The sequence below is a fragment of the Lynx canadensis genome, chromosome F1 (genome assembly GCF_007474595.2).
Source record: "Lynx canadensis isolate LIC74 chromosome F1, mLynCan4.pri.v2, whole genome shotgun sequence".
NCBI classification, from domain to species: domain Eukaryota; kingdom Metazoa; phylum Chordata; class Mammalia; order Carnivora; family Felidae; genus Lynx; species Lynx canadensis.
This window is the reverse complement of record NC_044319.2, coordinates 68,611,275-68,625,390: the sequence shown is the minus strand read 5'-3', so window position 1 is coordinate 68,625,390 and position 14,116 is coordinate 68,611,275. Positions and strand designations below refer to the sequence as shown.

Below are 14,116 nucleotides of genomic sequence, written 5' to 3'. Positions count from 1 at the left end.
GTGAGCCCCAGACGTTCAGCTCCAAGGCCGAAGATTCACCCCTGCCTCCATCCCCATGGAGTTAACCCTGGATATGCATCCAGGACGCAGAGACTTGACCCACACTCTTGCTTTACCGTGTGGCATTAGTTATTATCTAACTCTGCCCATATTTTCATCCTAGTTTTACACACATACAGGTCTACAGCCTCCCAGACAACTGGACCGTGTGAGTTCAAGGAGATACTTAAGTTCACGTAAAGAAGGTCCCTAATAGTACTCTGTCCCCCACTTCTCAAGATGAAAGGGCTCGTCCCCAGACTTTTGTTCACGCCACCCCACATTCTCCTCTCCCAAGAAGCGTTCCTGGCCTAAATATAACAGCTACTCCCGCGACCCCAGGGCTTCAGTACTCTATTTTGGGGTTGAAGTTTATGGGCGCAATGTCCCATAAATTCTGACTTCCCATCGGGAGTGAAGCTGGCTGCTCAAGAACAGGAGCCATCAGACTGGAAAGCCCGCTGCACAGGAGTTGAACAAAAAAAACCGTGAGGACTGAGCTTTACTTTCCTGTGACTACTTGCTCATTCCCCAACGTTACTATTTGTGCGGATCAGTAGTTGTGCGCTACCAAAGTAGGTGTGGGTGTTTTCCGGTGGCTTTTAGCTGGAGGAGAAGTCTCGGCTGAAACCTTCTAGCATGCTGTTACTCCTTATCAAACCCTACCGTGTCTCTGGACAGGCGAGGGTCGAAAGCTCTCCCATCCACTCGCTTTACCAAGCAACAATAAGCCTCCACACTGAAACTGGCTTTTAAAATCTTTGCTCTGGGGTATGGTGAAGGTTAGTCAGTGTTCTTCCTGGGATTCACGAAATGTAAGTCTTTCCTCATAACCTTGAGCAAATTACACTCGCTGGGTCGTTGACTACAGAGCTCAGACGTGATCCAGGTAAGATCTTCACCCCATGGAAGCTTGGTACCTAGCACACGTATCCGACCACACCACAGTTCTCCTCCCAGCACGGCCAGGCCCTTTCCTGGTGTTGTGTTTTACCAACAAGAAACAGCAGCACAGAAAGCCTTGCTGCTGTCCCCAGGGTCATGCCATCCACTTCCACGCCACAGGCATGGGGATTTCTTAAATGCCTTGAACTTCAGATCTGCGAATTACACTCCTAATGGTATTTTGCCTAAACCAAATCTGACATGTTCATTAATCCTGTTAAAAGGTCCTGTGAGAGAAGTTTGCTGTTTCGGTACTGTGGTGTAAGGGTCAAAAGGGGGCTGTGGGTCAAGGTGGTAGTTCTTTGGCATGCCAGTAGTTTGGCCTCTTTGTTGTGCAGTATTTAGGAGCAGTATGTGTTAAAATTTGCTTGTCCATCACGTAAAGTTCCACCCAAAAGTTATACTATCTTGACTGTTGTGCTTGGCACGTACTAGATGCTCAATAAAGATTTAGGAGTAAATGAGCCTCTTCTGTGCCTCATTTTCCTCCTCTATGAAAGTGGAAAATAACACCTACTAGCCACCTAAAAGGACTGCTGGCAGAATCAAAGGCGCTTAAAGAAATCATGGGATAAACAATACAAGGTCCTGTTATTTCCTTGAGGCCAGGGCTGTCTCTCCCCTGGGAAGGCCTAAGAAAGAGCCCTTCTGGATACTAGGCGAGGTTCTGCCCATGAGGACCCTCTAATTTCCATCATGGAAAGGATGTCAAGCCCCTCAGGTTCAGAGAACCTCCTTGCTGTTCTCTTGTCCGTGAAGTCGCAGGAAAGGGACAGCTGCACACAGGTCCTGGTGTCACAGGAACCTGGCCAGGTTCTGGCAGCCCAGCCACCTTAGAGGCAGGAATTAGGTTGGTGAGCAGAGAGCAGTTCTGGTGATGGAAGTTACCCAAACCAGGGGACTCTGTGTGGGTGGTGGCCTTTAATGCCGAGAAAGACCACGCAGAGTGGTAGGATCAGAGCTTCAGAGGGATTACCGAGCCCACCCCTCACACGGCCCTAAAACCTGATCCGGTAACGACGACGAGCCAACTGTTTATTTACACTTCTGTCTGCCTTACAAGTCCAGGGAGGGCCTGGCGCCCGGGGCCCTTGCTTCCCTCCTCCCTCCCTTCCTGCCCCTCACCTTCTCTGACTTCCTGCCATCTTTCTCCTCCTCGCCTCTCCCTGCCTCTCTATTCTACCTTCTCTCCTCTCGCGTTCCTCCTTTTCTTCTGCATTTGCTCCCCGCTCGGCCATCTGCCATCTACCCACCTCCACCCCGAGCCCCACCTGCCCGCCCTCGGCCCAGCGTCCAGGCCCAGGTCCTCAGCCGAGGGAGCACCTGCTGCTGCTCTTCTTGTCACAAGCTCTCAGGTCCGCGCCAGGGGGCCTGTGGCTGTTTCCCTAGAGGTGGAAGCGCACTGGGGTCAGGGTGAGAACAGCTGGCCGGGGTCTGAGATTGTACGTTGTTTGGAGGGGCCCCACCCTCACCGGCCGTGTTAGCACCGCTCCCCTCCTCAGCGTTCACGCCTTACACGACACACACCCACAGCTGTGCTCAGTCCAGCACGACCAACTCACCGATCTCCGGCCTCCTGACTTGAGCAAGATGTCCCGGGCCAGGGAGCTGAAAGCCTGTGGGGGAAAGGAGTGACTGGTCAGAGCAGGTTGGAGGGGACGGTGGCGGCCTAACAGCCGTCTCCGGGAGTGGGGGGCAGGCATGGGGCGTGTCTCACCTCATCCACATTTGTGCTGGATTTGGCACTTGTCTCGAAGAATCGAATTCCATGCTCCCGAGCCAGCTGTGGGGTGGAGAGATGAGACGGGTGGATAAAGGTGGCGGCAGCCCTTGGAGTCCGAACTCGCCTTGGCCGCCCAGCCGGGCCTCACCTGATCGGCCTGCTCCTTCCGCACTCTCCTCTTGGCCTCCATGTCACACTTGTTCCCCAGCAGCAGACGCTGCACCCCTGCAGAGGCATTCTGGGAGCAAAAGGGCAGGAGGAGTAAAGTTGGGTCCTGCTCACCTTCACGGCCCCCTCACCCTCCAGGTTCTACCCAGTCCCCCGTCTCTCCAGGATGGTTTTCACCTCTTTGATGCTTTTCATCCAGTTCTGAATGTTCTCGAAGGATTTCTCATCTGTGATGTCATACACTAGGATAATGCCCTGGGAGATGGCAAGAGTCCACCATGGAGCCTTGGTCCACATTCCCCCGTTGCTGCTTCCTGCCCCTCCAAGTGACCCTGCAAGTCCTACCCACGAATCTAATCACTAGTCCGGGTGGGGCCCTCCACATCCCACACTGTAACCCTGACACCGTCCCTGCCCGACCCTGCGGCCCGTGGTTCTCAGAACCCTGCAGTCTACCGCCTCATCCCTTGTCCAGACCCACACCCCGTACCATGGCCCCGCGGTAGTAGGCGGTGGTGATCGTCTTGAATCGCTCCTGGCCAGCCGTGTCCCTGAAGAGGCGGAACGTTTGTGGGGCGGCACAGAGGGAACAGCTCTCCGAAGAGAGAATCCCCCCTGCTAAGAATTTAGCTTCTGCAACAGAGTGGGGGCTGAAAGGAACAGAATCAGAAAACAGTAAAGGAGGAAAAGAAGGTAAGACAGCTGGGAACAAGGTCTCGGGTTTATTTGTTGCAGGATTACTCTGTGCAAGCACTGCTAATCTTCACCCTACACTTGTGAGACACGTTCTACTGTCCTTATTTTACAAACGGGGACGCAGATTTGGAGAGGCTAAATAACTAATGAAAGTCCTTCCACAGCAGAGCCAGAACTTGAACCACAACCTGCTCTTATCTGTTGCATCTCAACACCTCTCTCAGGCCACCAGCCACTTGCACACCTTCGGAGTCCCGGGCTTCCTGGGACAGCCCAGCCCTCTATCTTCAGCTTTCTGGGCTTGAGGTAATTCAGGGAGCTCACAGACAGAGTCAGGTCTTAGTTCTGCCATTTGCTGCTCACCTGCTTTAATGTCATTTCCACGTGGCAGCCCTGCAGACATTTGTCAAGTTCAGAGAATGCTCTGAAGCCAGGAGAGGCAAGAGAGTTACAAGAAAGCTGAAAATAAATGGTTGAGTGAGCAGGAAGAGGGATGGAAGGACGTCTGAGCAAGGCGACAGGAAATGGAGAAGTACCGGAAGGCGCTGCGGGGAAAGGGAGAGAAATGAGGCAAATGGAAGGGAAAGGGTGACAGGAGGTAAACGAGGGTTTGTGGCCAGCGGTCCCGGGGGTTCACTCACCAGACCTGCAATTTGATCTTCTTCCCCTCTATATCCACGGTGCGGATCTTGAAGTCGATTCCTACGAGTGGAGCATACATATATACACGCGTATCACTCAGGCTGAGACTCTGCAGGGCGAGGAGGGTTAGGAGGGCGTGCAGGGGAGACCCGCGCACTTGGGAAGCAGCCTTGCTGCACGGAGAAAACCAAGAGACTTTTCTCAAACCTGTATCTGGGTAGCAAGCATCTTGTTTTTACATGGATTTTATGGGTGTGGGAGGGGGTAGGTGATGGAAATTCTGCAGGGAGGCTTAAGGCACCCTTGGATCCACTCAGCCAGCCAGGTGACAACTCTCAGAATTCAGTGTCTCCCCCAGAATATTACTTTTAGATTCCTTTTCCTTTCTGTTTTCTTAGAACCACCGTCTACGCTCCAGCCACATAGGATGAAGAGCCAGGAAAAAGGTAGCTGACGCCAGTCTGTGTGAGTTAACTAGTAGGCTGGGCTTGCAAGCAAGAAATCTGAGGATAAGCAAGATTTCTCCTGAGACTGAACTAGGATAGAGAGGATTTTCCTTCCCTTTTCTAACCAGAATTGTCTTGAGATTCCCCTCGTTTTATTTCCCAGGCCAGAGAAGATGAAGAAAGACAAGAGGGGAGGAGGGGAGGCAGTGTTCTTGCTGCAAACTTGGGCACCTCCCCAGAGCCGGTTGGGAGCCTAGGGAGGAGCCTGAGTCACCAGGCTGACTCAGAGCCCCCAAAAGTCCCCCCACTCCCACCGTCCTTGCCTGGCTGACCGCATGCATATTCACGGTTCCAGTCCTCGGGCCATCCTCCAGCACACCCGGCCACTTTGTTCCACCCCCCACCCCAAACCCCCAGTTAAGTTGAGGGGCAGGGAGACGGGGAAGTAATTTGGTACAGTGGGGATGCAATGGGGGAGTCTGAAACTCAGCGAGGCAGAAAGAGGCTGGCGGAACTGGAAGCCGCCTTCAGGGAGAGGGGTTACAGGAAATACAGGGAGGTGGGTGGGGGTGGGGGAGAGGAGTGGAGCAGGAAATCCAGAAGGGTTCATGTGCATTTGGGGAGGTGAGGGAGAAGGGTGGTCCCAGGAACCCCAGGAGCTGGCACAACTGAGAAGTTACCTGGAGGCCTCAGACAGTTTAGAGGTTGGGTACCATCCAGAGATATGCTCCACGGATGGGTCTGAGTCAGGGGTTGGGAGGCTAGAGTTCAGAAGCCTCACTCTAAGGGGGGTGGGGGATGGCAAAGAGTGGGGCCACGAGTAATCTGGGAGCCTGAGGATGAGGTCATGCGGGGATTAGGGGCTCTGGGATATGGCCAGCGGGCTCACCGATAGTGGAGATGTAAGTGTTGTTGAAGTTGTCTTCTGCAAAGCGAATGATCAGACAAGTCTTGCCCACCCCCGAGTCCCCGATCAGCAGCAACTTGAAGAGGTGGTCGTAGGCTTTGGCCATGGCGGACACTGGGGAGCCGGGGGAGGGGTGGGGAAGCTCCGGGCACTGGTAGGCGGGATCGGAGGGCTGGCGGACGGAGCTGCCCGGAGCCCAGGCCAGGAAGTTTTCCTCCCTCTCCGCCCAAGCTCCGGGATAGAGGGGAGGCGGCACTCCTCTGGGCCCCACCCCCTGCCCGCCCACCCCTTTCCTCCCGCGGCGGCGGCAGCCCGGCCCGGCCGGCCTTCTGCTCCCCGGGCCCGAGCTGGCCCGTCTCCCAGGCCATTTCCCACCCACAGCGTCTGGCTTGCCATCACTCCCCTCTTTTGATCTCACTCACTCTGGCGGTCTTAGGCCAGGGAGGCTGGGGTGAATGGAACCAGAGGTTTAACCCCAATGAGCAGAGGAGGACGAGCTTTAGAGGAGTTAGGGGAAAAGGGAAAGTTTTGCGGGAAGAAGGGTGGAGGTGGGGATGGCCCTGGGAGCTGACAAAAATCGGGGGCCGATTCAAGGGACGGAAACCTTGTAGGGGCGGCGCGCGAATTCCGGTGTTGCTGTTCCCAGCCCTCAGTTGGGAGACCAGCTCCGTTTGAAAAGAGCGGGATGCTCTGGAAGACAAGGCTACTTGTTGGGCGGGTCTGCCCCCTGGTGGAGCAGAGTGAACACGCAGCGCCCGCCCGCCCCGCCGCACCCCTCCCTCCGTCTCCACCGAGACACGTTCGGGGTTTCATTAGCAACAGTCCTCCAGCTGGGACCGTGTGCGGTTTCTCCGACAAGCCAGTGCGGCAAGACAGAGCTTGGGACTGAAAATGCCTGGCCTCGTTCTTTCGACGAGGCGCGCATGTTGAGAACACAGCGGAGGCCGCGCCCTCATCCCTCGCGGAAGGGCTGTGACGAGGCCACCGGGGCGCTGGAGCGTGGGAACACGGCGATCCGGGCACAGGCTGGCCGTGCCGGTGGAAACACAGCATGCAAAGCGTCTGCGTCTCCGACAGGGGCCAGTCGAGCCGTCCGCGCGCAGTGTCCGGGCTGTGCCTCTGCTGGCCCCCTGCCAGCCCCCTTCTGCGCGTCCTCTCGCCTCCCGGTCGGCCTTCCGGCCGTGCCACAAACTCCACGGTTTCCCTATTTCTTCCCCCGGCCGGGCCGTCTCGCACCCGTCCTTGAAATCACGCTGCCATCCCCCCGAACTGTTCGGACACAAATCTGCCCGTTCTTTTACTTTTTCGTTGGCCGGGATGTGGCCTCCTCAGCCCCGGGGGTTCAGGTCTCCCTGGAACTAAGCCCGTGCGCTCAGCCCTTAGCTCTCTCTGGCCGCCTCGCCTCCCCCCTGCTCAGCTACGCCACGCTCCTCCGGCCCCGGGTTTTGGCTTCTCCCCGACAGTCGCACGGTGGACTCCACGTCCTTCAGATTTCGGCCTAAATGTCACTTCCTCACGGGACTTTCTGGGCCGCGAGCGGGGCGCTGAGAACAAAGTGCGCCCGTCCCTCACCGGCGCCAGGCTGCACGACGCCCCGCGGGCGGTACCTGCGCCACAGGAGCAAACACTGTCCCAGGCACGTCTGTGTGTCGCACGGGTCCCAACGCGGCCGTCCCCGCGCGCGCACTGCAGAGGGTGGGCGGTACCGCGCGGGCCGCGAGGGGACGGGGAGGGGGCGACCTGACGGCGGTCATGGATGGACTCGCCGCGGGGAGCACCCGAGTACTTGACGGGACCGCCGTCAGAGGAGAAAGGCCGGGGGACACGACAAAAAACCTCACAGCGGTTAAGAGGGTAGGCGAGGAGGTGGGAACCAGGACGAGGGCTTCCGCCGTGTCTACATGCCTGCGGTGTTAACATGGCAAAGGAAACCAGCTGGGGAACACGAAGGAAGTCGAGAAGGGCAGGGCCTGGCTGGGGTCGCGCCGCAGCCCCCTCGGCAGGCCGGGCGGGAGGCGTCCGCTCCAGCCAGCCGCAGGCGGCGCGCGGACCCCGGCATGGCGGCCGGGCGCGCGCGCGTCACTTCCGGCGGGCGGCGGATATAAGCGGCAGGATTTCCGCTTTCGCTCCTTTCCGGCGGTGACGACCTGCCCACGAGAACATGCCCGTGAGTTCCTCGGCCCGCGTCCCGGCGGAGCCCTCGCCGCCCGCGCGCGCGCTCGCGCCCCTGCGCCGCGGACGGGCAGCGGGGGCCGGCCGCGGGCTCCGGGGCTCGGGCCCGGGGCGCCCGGGGCGGGGGCCGCGCGGCCCGGGGCGGCGGTAAGATGGCGGCCCCGCTGCGGACGCCGGGCGGCGCGGGCTGCTGCTGCTAGTGGAACCGCTGCCGCCCGGGGCCCGCCGCCGCCCTGACCGCGCCCGTCTGCCTCCCGCAGCTCGCGAAGGACCTCCTGCACCCGTCCCCGGAAGAGGAGAAGAGGAAGCACAAGAAGAAGCGCCTGGTGCAGAGCCCCAACTCCTACTTCATGGACGTGAAGTGCCCGGGTGAGGGCCGGGGGCGGGGGCCGCTCGGGGTCCCGGGGCGGCCGGCGCGGGGTGGGGGTCGGGGGCCGGGCTGGCCTCGACTCCCCGCTTGTTGGTTCGCAGGGTGCTACAAAATCACCACCGTGTTCAGCCACGCGCAGACGGTGGTGCTGTGTGTGGGCTGCTCCACCGTCCTGTGCCAGCCGACAGGAGGAAAAGCAAGGCTCACAGAAGGTGAGCCGCTGCGCGGTGTCGTCACTTTGTCGCGAGCTTTAGAGGGAGGGTCGTGCGTTCCTTGCTTGAAAGTCGACTCCGTCTACCCGCCTCGCCCCGGAAAAGTTTCGGGAACCTCATGTTCCTTCTTAGTCTCGGACACTCCGGTCTAAAGCGGGGACGACGGGGGATGAGGCGCAACACGGGAGCTAGCGACTGCGAGCTCCCCGCGGGACGTGCGAGGAGAGCCAGGGGGGCGCGGCGGCAACTACGCTGCCGTCCGGTAACCTCTGAACCTTTTCCTTGCAGGATGCTCCTTTAGACGGAAGCAGCACTAAACGCACCCGGAGTCAACATGAGTGGGGAACTATCCCAATAAACGGATTTTGGATACGTTCTGTTTATTGTCTTGGTTTTACTGCTAGGAAGTTCCTATGTCAAGTATTGAGGGACAACCGGAAGAGTGGACTGCTGAGAGTTATTTGGGGCAAGTAAGTGACCAAGCACTTAAAAGGTCCCTCTGGGGCCTTTCTATCCAGCTGGGCTCATTGAGTCCATCTTAAGAGCTTGATAAAAATCTGAGATACTATATACCAGGCATTTCTTTCACTTTTGTATTTTCTTAGAATTCGGAACCAGCAGTCGATCTCTAAAAGACAGCCCAGGGGCGGCTGGGTGGCTCAGTCAGTTAAGCATCTGAGTCTTGATCTTGACTCGGTCCTGATCGCATGGATCCAAGGCTGGCATCAGGCCCCTTGCTGTCAGCATGGAGCCTGCTTGGGATTCTCTCCTCTCTGCTCCTCCCACCATTCACTTTTGCAGGCATGCGTGCTCTCTCAAAATAAACTATTAAAAAAACCCAGTCTGACACACGTTAGTGTAGAATAGCTTAAAACCTTTTATAATTCTCAGAAGCCTTGTTTGGGGGCTTACGGCTCCTGGTCTAGGGCTAGAAATCTCCAGTCGTCTACAGTTCAGGGGACGTGTCCAAGTGGACGTTCGTGCCTTACACTCCACAGCCAATGTTGTAGCCGATTCTGGACCGGTGGGGACTGTGGACTCGTGAAAGGTGGGGGAGAACGTGTGGGGGCAAAACCTAGAAATAAAGCGGGAAGAGAGATGAATAAACATGGATATTTGAGCTTTTCAAAGGTGAGGGTGCTGATTGTTTACCTGGTTGTGGTGTTCCTAGGGTTGGTACGTAAACCACTGGAACTGTCTGTATCTTGTTTAAGAAGGCATTGTATGCTAGAAAAAGAACAAGGGAGAGAGAGGTCACCAGAGGCAGATCTGTTTTTGTTGGAAAAAGACCCTACTAAGCAAGTTTAACTCAAAATATTTAAGTACTTATACGAAAAGTTAATAATGCTTTAAGTTAAGAAGAGTATAGGAATTTTTCAGAAGTTTCAACTTTAAAAAGGTGAGAGGAAAATGCAGGTATAGACTATAGCGTGTTAACTTTCTGTTTCATCTAGAATAGCTCTGAATTTGAGCAAAACGAGCCGTTTTCTCCAGGTTCAGCAGTGGTTTCCACTTCTGGGTGGGGTGTGTCACATGCAGTTTACTGCTTCTTGGTGGGAAGTTGAGCAGGACCTCCCATCCGCTAGGTGACTAGCGCTGAGAAGGCTGAATGAGTTGCAACTGCTTGTCATGAGTGACGTGATAAGCAGCTGATTTTTATTCTCGATAGTTGGTGAAATTAAATGAAGGCAGTTTTTTTTTAAGTCAAAAGTCCACGGTGCTGAATGTAAGGGCTCCTTACCTAGAAAAACAAAAGCCGTTGATGCTAGCACTGCAAAGAGGGTAAAGAGGATGGTCTGGTGAGAACCCAGGAACTTCTGGAGGACACTGGAATCTTCACATTGATCTGTGCGTTGGTCAGAACAAAACAAGGTCACAGTTAAAAGCATTCAAGGCAGGTTGCTGTACTTAACGCGTGGTCATGGGTATCCAGCAGAAGCTCTCAAAAAGGAGGGAAGTTGTGTACTTGGCTCCTCTACCTGTTTTTGGCTTGCTCCTGTCTCCTAGGTAATAAATGGCAATCCATGAACCTTGTAATTTCTCCACTTACAAACGGGCATTTAAATACTCTGCTACCTTAAATGTCCGTTAACCTTTTCTGTGTACTTTATTTAACTCCAAGCGACTTGCTTCTCTTCACCAGGTTTGTGGTTGTGGCGACTGAACTTGTAGGTTTTTTTTTTAATTAACGTTTATTTACTTTGAGGGAAAGAGAGGCATGAGCAGGGGAGGGGCAGAGAGAGAGGGAGACAAACCGAAGCAGGCTCCAGGCTCTGAGCTGTCAGAACAGACCCTGGGGCTTGAAGGTGAGATATGACCTGAGCTGAAGTTGGACACTTAACCAACTGAGCCACCCAGGCGCCCCTGAACTTGTAGTTCTGATCCCTCTAACCTGAAACCTCTCTTTGCATCACCAACCACCTCTTAAATCCCATGGGTCCCCTTGTCCTTTTTTACTCAGGATCTTTCTAGGGAACATTGATTTGTCCCCAATAAAACCTGTTTTTGAAGCACACTTGGCATCTGACTTTGGTTATTTCAAATTCTTCAGTGTCCACAAACGAACTCCTACCCCAACAAACTCCCTGAACTTTAGGTCTTCTCTACCTGGTTCTTATTTTGCATCCCTGGTATAAGGCCCTCTAACCTCTGGACTTGTAACTGGTCTTCCCTCTCCTGGGACTTTGTTTCAGAACTGTTTGCAAACCGCTTCTCTCCGAAGAACAATTACATTGCCTTAAATATAGATGCACTAAAACCAAAATTCTCTATACTAACCCTTGATCAAGTCCCACTGTTGAAAGCTTTTGGCTTGCAATGTTTATAGGGTAAGAGTCCAGATAAAACTTGGGTGACATTTAACAGCCTTTCTAGTGCCTCTTTGCTCTGGCTACACCAAACTAATTGTCTCCCCAATCAGGCTCTGTCTTAACTCTGATTTCTGCAGTAGGTACCATGCCTGGCATATACCCGTGGGCACTCAAATACTTGTGTGAATGAGCTGAAGGCTGGGTTGGATCTTTGACCACTCCTACCCACCTCCGAGGTTGTGTTGGTCCCACTGGTCCCTCTGGTCTCTGAGAAATGCAGGGGTTCTTAACCGTTGTGCTGTGCACAACTTGGCCTGTGGATCCTATCAGAATGTTTTCAAATGCAAAAAAGCAAAATATGTAGGAATAAAGGAAACCAATTATGGGACACCTGGGTGGAGCGTCTCCCGCAGCTCTGGCCATGTGGAGCCCCACTTCAGGCTCTGTGCTGACAGCTCAAACCTTAGCCTGCTTCAGATTCTGTGTCTCCCTCTCTGCCCGCCCCCCCCCCCCATTCTCTCTCCCTCACTCTCTCAAAAATAAACATTAAAAAAGAAACCAATTATATCAAAGTTAACCAAGGTGGAAAAAACTTTTGTAACATAGCAATGTTAAACACTTAACAAAAACGTTATAACGCCTTTTTGTAATATAATAACATGCTCCAGCAACAAGAAAGATCTAACCTCAGACTTAATAACAACTATAATTTTTATGTAATTTTGAAGAGAACTTTAATAATTGGAACATGACAATATCTGAATTCTGTTGGTGACAAAGTCACACGTACTGCTGTTACTGTGGTCTGTTGCCTATATTCATAAAGTCAGTGGAAATACTAACTTTCAGTTAGAAGTTAATTGAAAATAAAGGTGCAGTATTTCCCCCCATTGAAGGTCATCGGCACCTTGAATTCCATCCATGGGCTTTTGCAGGAACCCATTAACTCTAGATTTAGAAACAACAAGAACGAACACAGGTTAGAGTTGAGAATTGTTTCTAGTGCTGGGAACTTGAACATCTCCATTTCCTCAACTCTTAAAGGGAAAAACATTCACCTCAGAGTTATGAGAGAGTAAAATGCATATAAAATGCACTTCGGACATGACCAGTACATCTCAGGTGCTTGCCGAAACAGACCTTCCTCCCGCTGGAGTTGAACTAGGTAGGGTCCAGTCCAATTCACGCCCAGTAATTCAAAGACCAGTTTCTCCGGAGGGATATGCAAGCAGAGGTGACGATACGAGGAGGATGATTCTTTGGCTTTCCTAACACTTTTCAATGACTACATGTGTTCCCATCCCAGCCATACCTGGCGCAGTTTCCAAACTGGGTAACGGCTAGAATCAGCATTTTGGAAAGCTAAGACTTCTAGGTTTATCATCCTTTGTCTCTTGCCTGATGCAAAAAGATCTGCCAGCAACTTTTGAAGAAACATTTAACAGCGCGGAGAAGCTCATGTTAAACTGACATAACTACTCTTCACTACGTAAGTTACGTAGAACATCTCTCGGTGATAAGTAAGCTGCGCGAAGGTTCTATTTTGTGTAGATTTGGAAATTAAAGATCCGTGCCCCAGGTAGTTTGAGTAATCTTGCTCAGGTGGCTGAATGTTTCTCATGAACTAAACTGAGAAACACTTAGATGGTCCCAACTCCTCTGGATTGTAAGCAGGGCCCCCCAGTGCTCACCTGCACCAGACTTCTTCAGAGCTCTCACTACCACAGCCTCACTTTGACTGGTGAGCACACAGCAAATGTTGATGAAAACGGGTGACGTCTGCTGGAGGGAGGTGAAGTTGACCACTCTCACGGGGTAGACCACCAGGCCAGGTGTGAGGGAAGAGTGCCTGTGGCCAGAGACCACTAGAACTGGGGAGCTGGGGAAGACCTTGGAGAAAAGATAAAATGGCACTTGACAGAAGAAAATCAGTTTTGTGTCAGTATTGCATTCCAGTCTTACACATACAGTAAGAGCCCTGTATTCCTAGTTAGCAATCTGGCAGTAAGTCGTCTGCTTTTTTTTTTTTATTTTTTTGTTGAATGTTTTACTTTGAGAGAGAGAGACAGAGTGTGAACGGGGGAGGGGCAGAGAGCGAGGGAGACACAGAATGTGAAGCAGGCTCCAGGCTCTGGGCTGTCAGCACAGAGCTTGACGCGGGGCTCGAACTCACAAACGGTGAGATCACGACCTGAGCCGAAGTCGGACGCCCAACTGGCTGAGCCACCCAGGTGCCCCAGTCGTCTGCTTTTTCACTCAGGTGTGTTACAGCAGATGAGGGAAGAAAATCAACTGTGAGAAAATAGCCTTCAAACAAGTTTCAAACTAGAATCCTAAAGATTGTTTTCAGATGGCACTGGCATTCTCTTCCAGACTGGCAGCTCATGACCTAAATTTTGCACTCAGAGTCCCCTGGCATTGTGAAGGGGACAGGTTTTCTTCCTTCTGTTTTAAGAACTCCCTGTGTTGAGTTTTATCAGGTCATTGAATGACCGTTCCTTCGCTCTTGGACTAGGAATAAAGACTCCTTTTTCAAAACCCTGATTTTGGTTATGTTTTGGATCAGTACTTCACATACCTCTAGATTCTCCAGAACTCTGTCCACCCCCAGCACTCTTATCTCCCCGACATCCTGTCTGTGGCTAAGAACCAATTCTGACTGGTTGACGTAAAAGGCTGGGATGAAAGGAATGAGGGTTCTTTGCATTCCGTTCTTGCTGCGTTCACTGACCAGTGTGGCCCACCCGTAGACTGAGGTGTCAGCCACGCTCAGGGCCTGGAGCAGCCCTTCTGACTGGGGTCGGACCTTGATCAGGCAGACATAAGCACCTGAAAAAAAGATGAAAAACTGGGCAGGAAGGTTCAGAGGCTCTACTGAGCTGACTTAGAATAGGAAGCAAATTCAGAAGAAAACGTGAACTCCACTTTGTCCGCTATTAGCGGACTACTGGCCACTGGTGAGGAGGATGCCAGAGGAAAACACAGT

The 14,116-nt window shown here is 53.4% G+C and overlaps 3 protein-coding genes across 3 annotated transcripts in view; 1 reads left to right on the top strand and 2 right to left on the bottom strand.

Moving 5' to 3' along the window:
* Nucleotides 1–1,993: 1,993 nt before the first annotated feature.
* On the bottom strand, nucleotides 1,994–5,824 carry RAB13 (RAB13, member RAS oncogene family). Its single transcript, XM_030302185.1, has 8 exons — nucleotides 5,549–5,824; nucleotides 4,213–4,273; nucleotides 3,366–3,426; nucleotides 3,053–3,130; nucleotides 2,856–2,945; nucleotides 2,702–2,767; nucleotides 2,547–2,600; nucleotides 1,994–2,369 (listed from the first exon to the last, which is right to left on the bottom strand). The coding sequence occupies exons 1-8, from the start codon at nucleotides 5,670–5,672 to the stop codon at nucleotides 2,292–2,294; spliced, it is 612 nt and encodes a 203-aa protein (XP_030158045.1). The 5' UTR covers nucleotides 5,673–5,824; the 3' UTR covers nucleotides 1,994–2,291.
* Nucleotides 5,825–7,672: 1,848 nt separating this feature from the next.
* RPS27 (ribosomal protein S27) lies at nucleotides 7,673–8,697 on the top strand. The gene is made up of 4 exons (XM_030302186.1): nucleotides 7,673–7,733; nucleotides 7,999–8,107; nucleotides 8,210–8,320; nucleotides 8,609–8,697. The coding sequence occupies exons 1-4, from the start codon at nucleotides 7,728–7,730 to the stop codon at nucleotides 8,635–8,637; spliced, it is 255 nt and encodes an 84-aa protein (XP_030158046.1). The 5' UTR covers nucleotides 7,673–7,727; the 3' UTR covers nucleotides 8,638–8,697.
* A 490-nt stretch (nucleotides 8,698–9,187) lies between these two features.
* The window catches only part of NUP210L (nucleoporin 210 like), an 83,389-nt gene continuing 78,460 nt past the window's right edge, over nucleotides 9,188–14,116 (bottom strand). The window contains exons 36-40 of the mRNA XM_030302164.1: nucleotides 13,709–13,959; nucleotides 12,822–13,020; nucleotides 10,062–10,166; nucleotides 9,473–9,547; nucleotides 9,188–9,395 (exon numbers count right to left, since the gene is read on the bottom strand). Of these exons, the coding sequence (XP_030158024.1) occupies nucleotides 9,274–9,395; nucleotides 9,473–9,547; nucleotides 10,062–10,166; nucleotides 12,822–13,020; nucleotides 13,709–13,959 (752 nt within the window). The 3' untranslated portion in view covers nucleotides 9,188–9,273. The remainder of the gene's footprint in view (nucleotides 9,396–9,472; nucleotides 9,548–10,061; nucleotides 10,167–12,821; nucleotides 13,021–13,708; nucleotides 13,960–14,116) is intronic.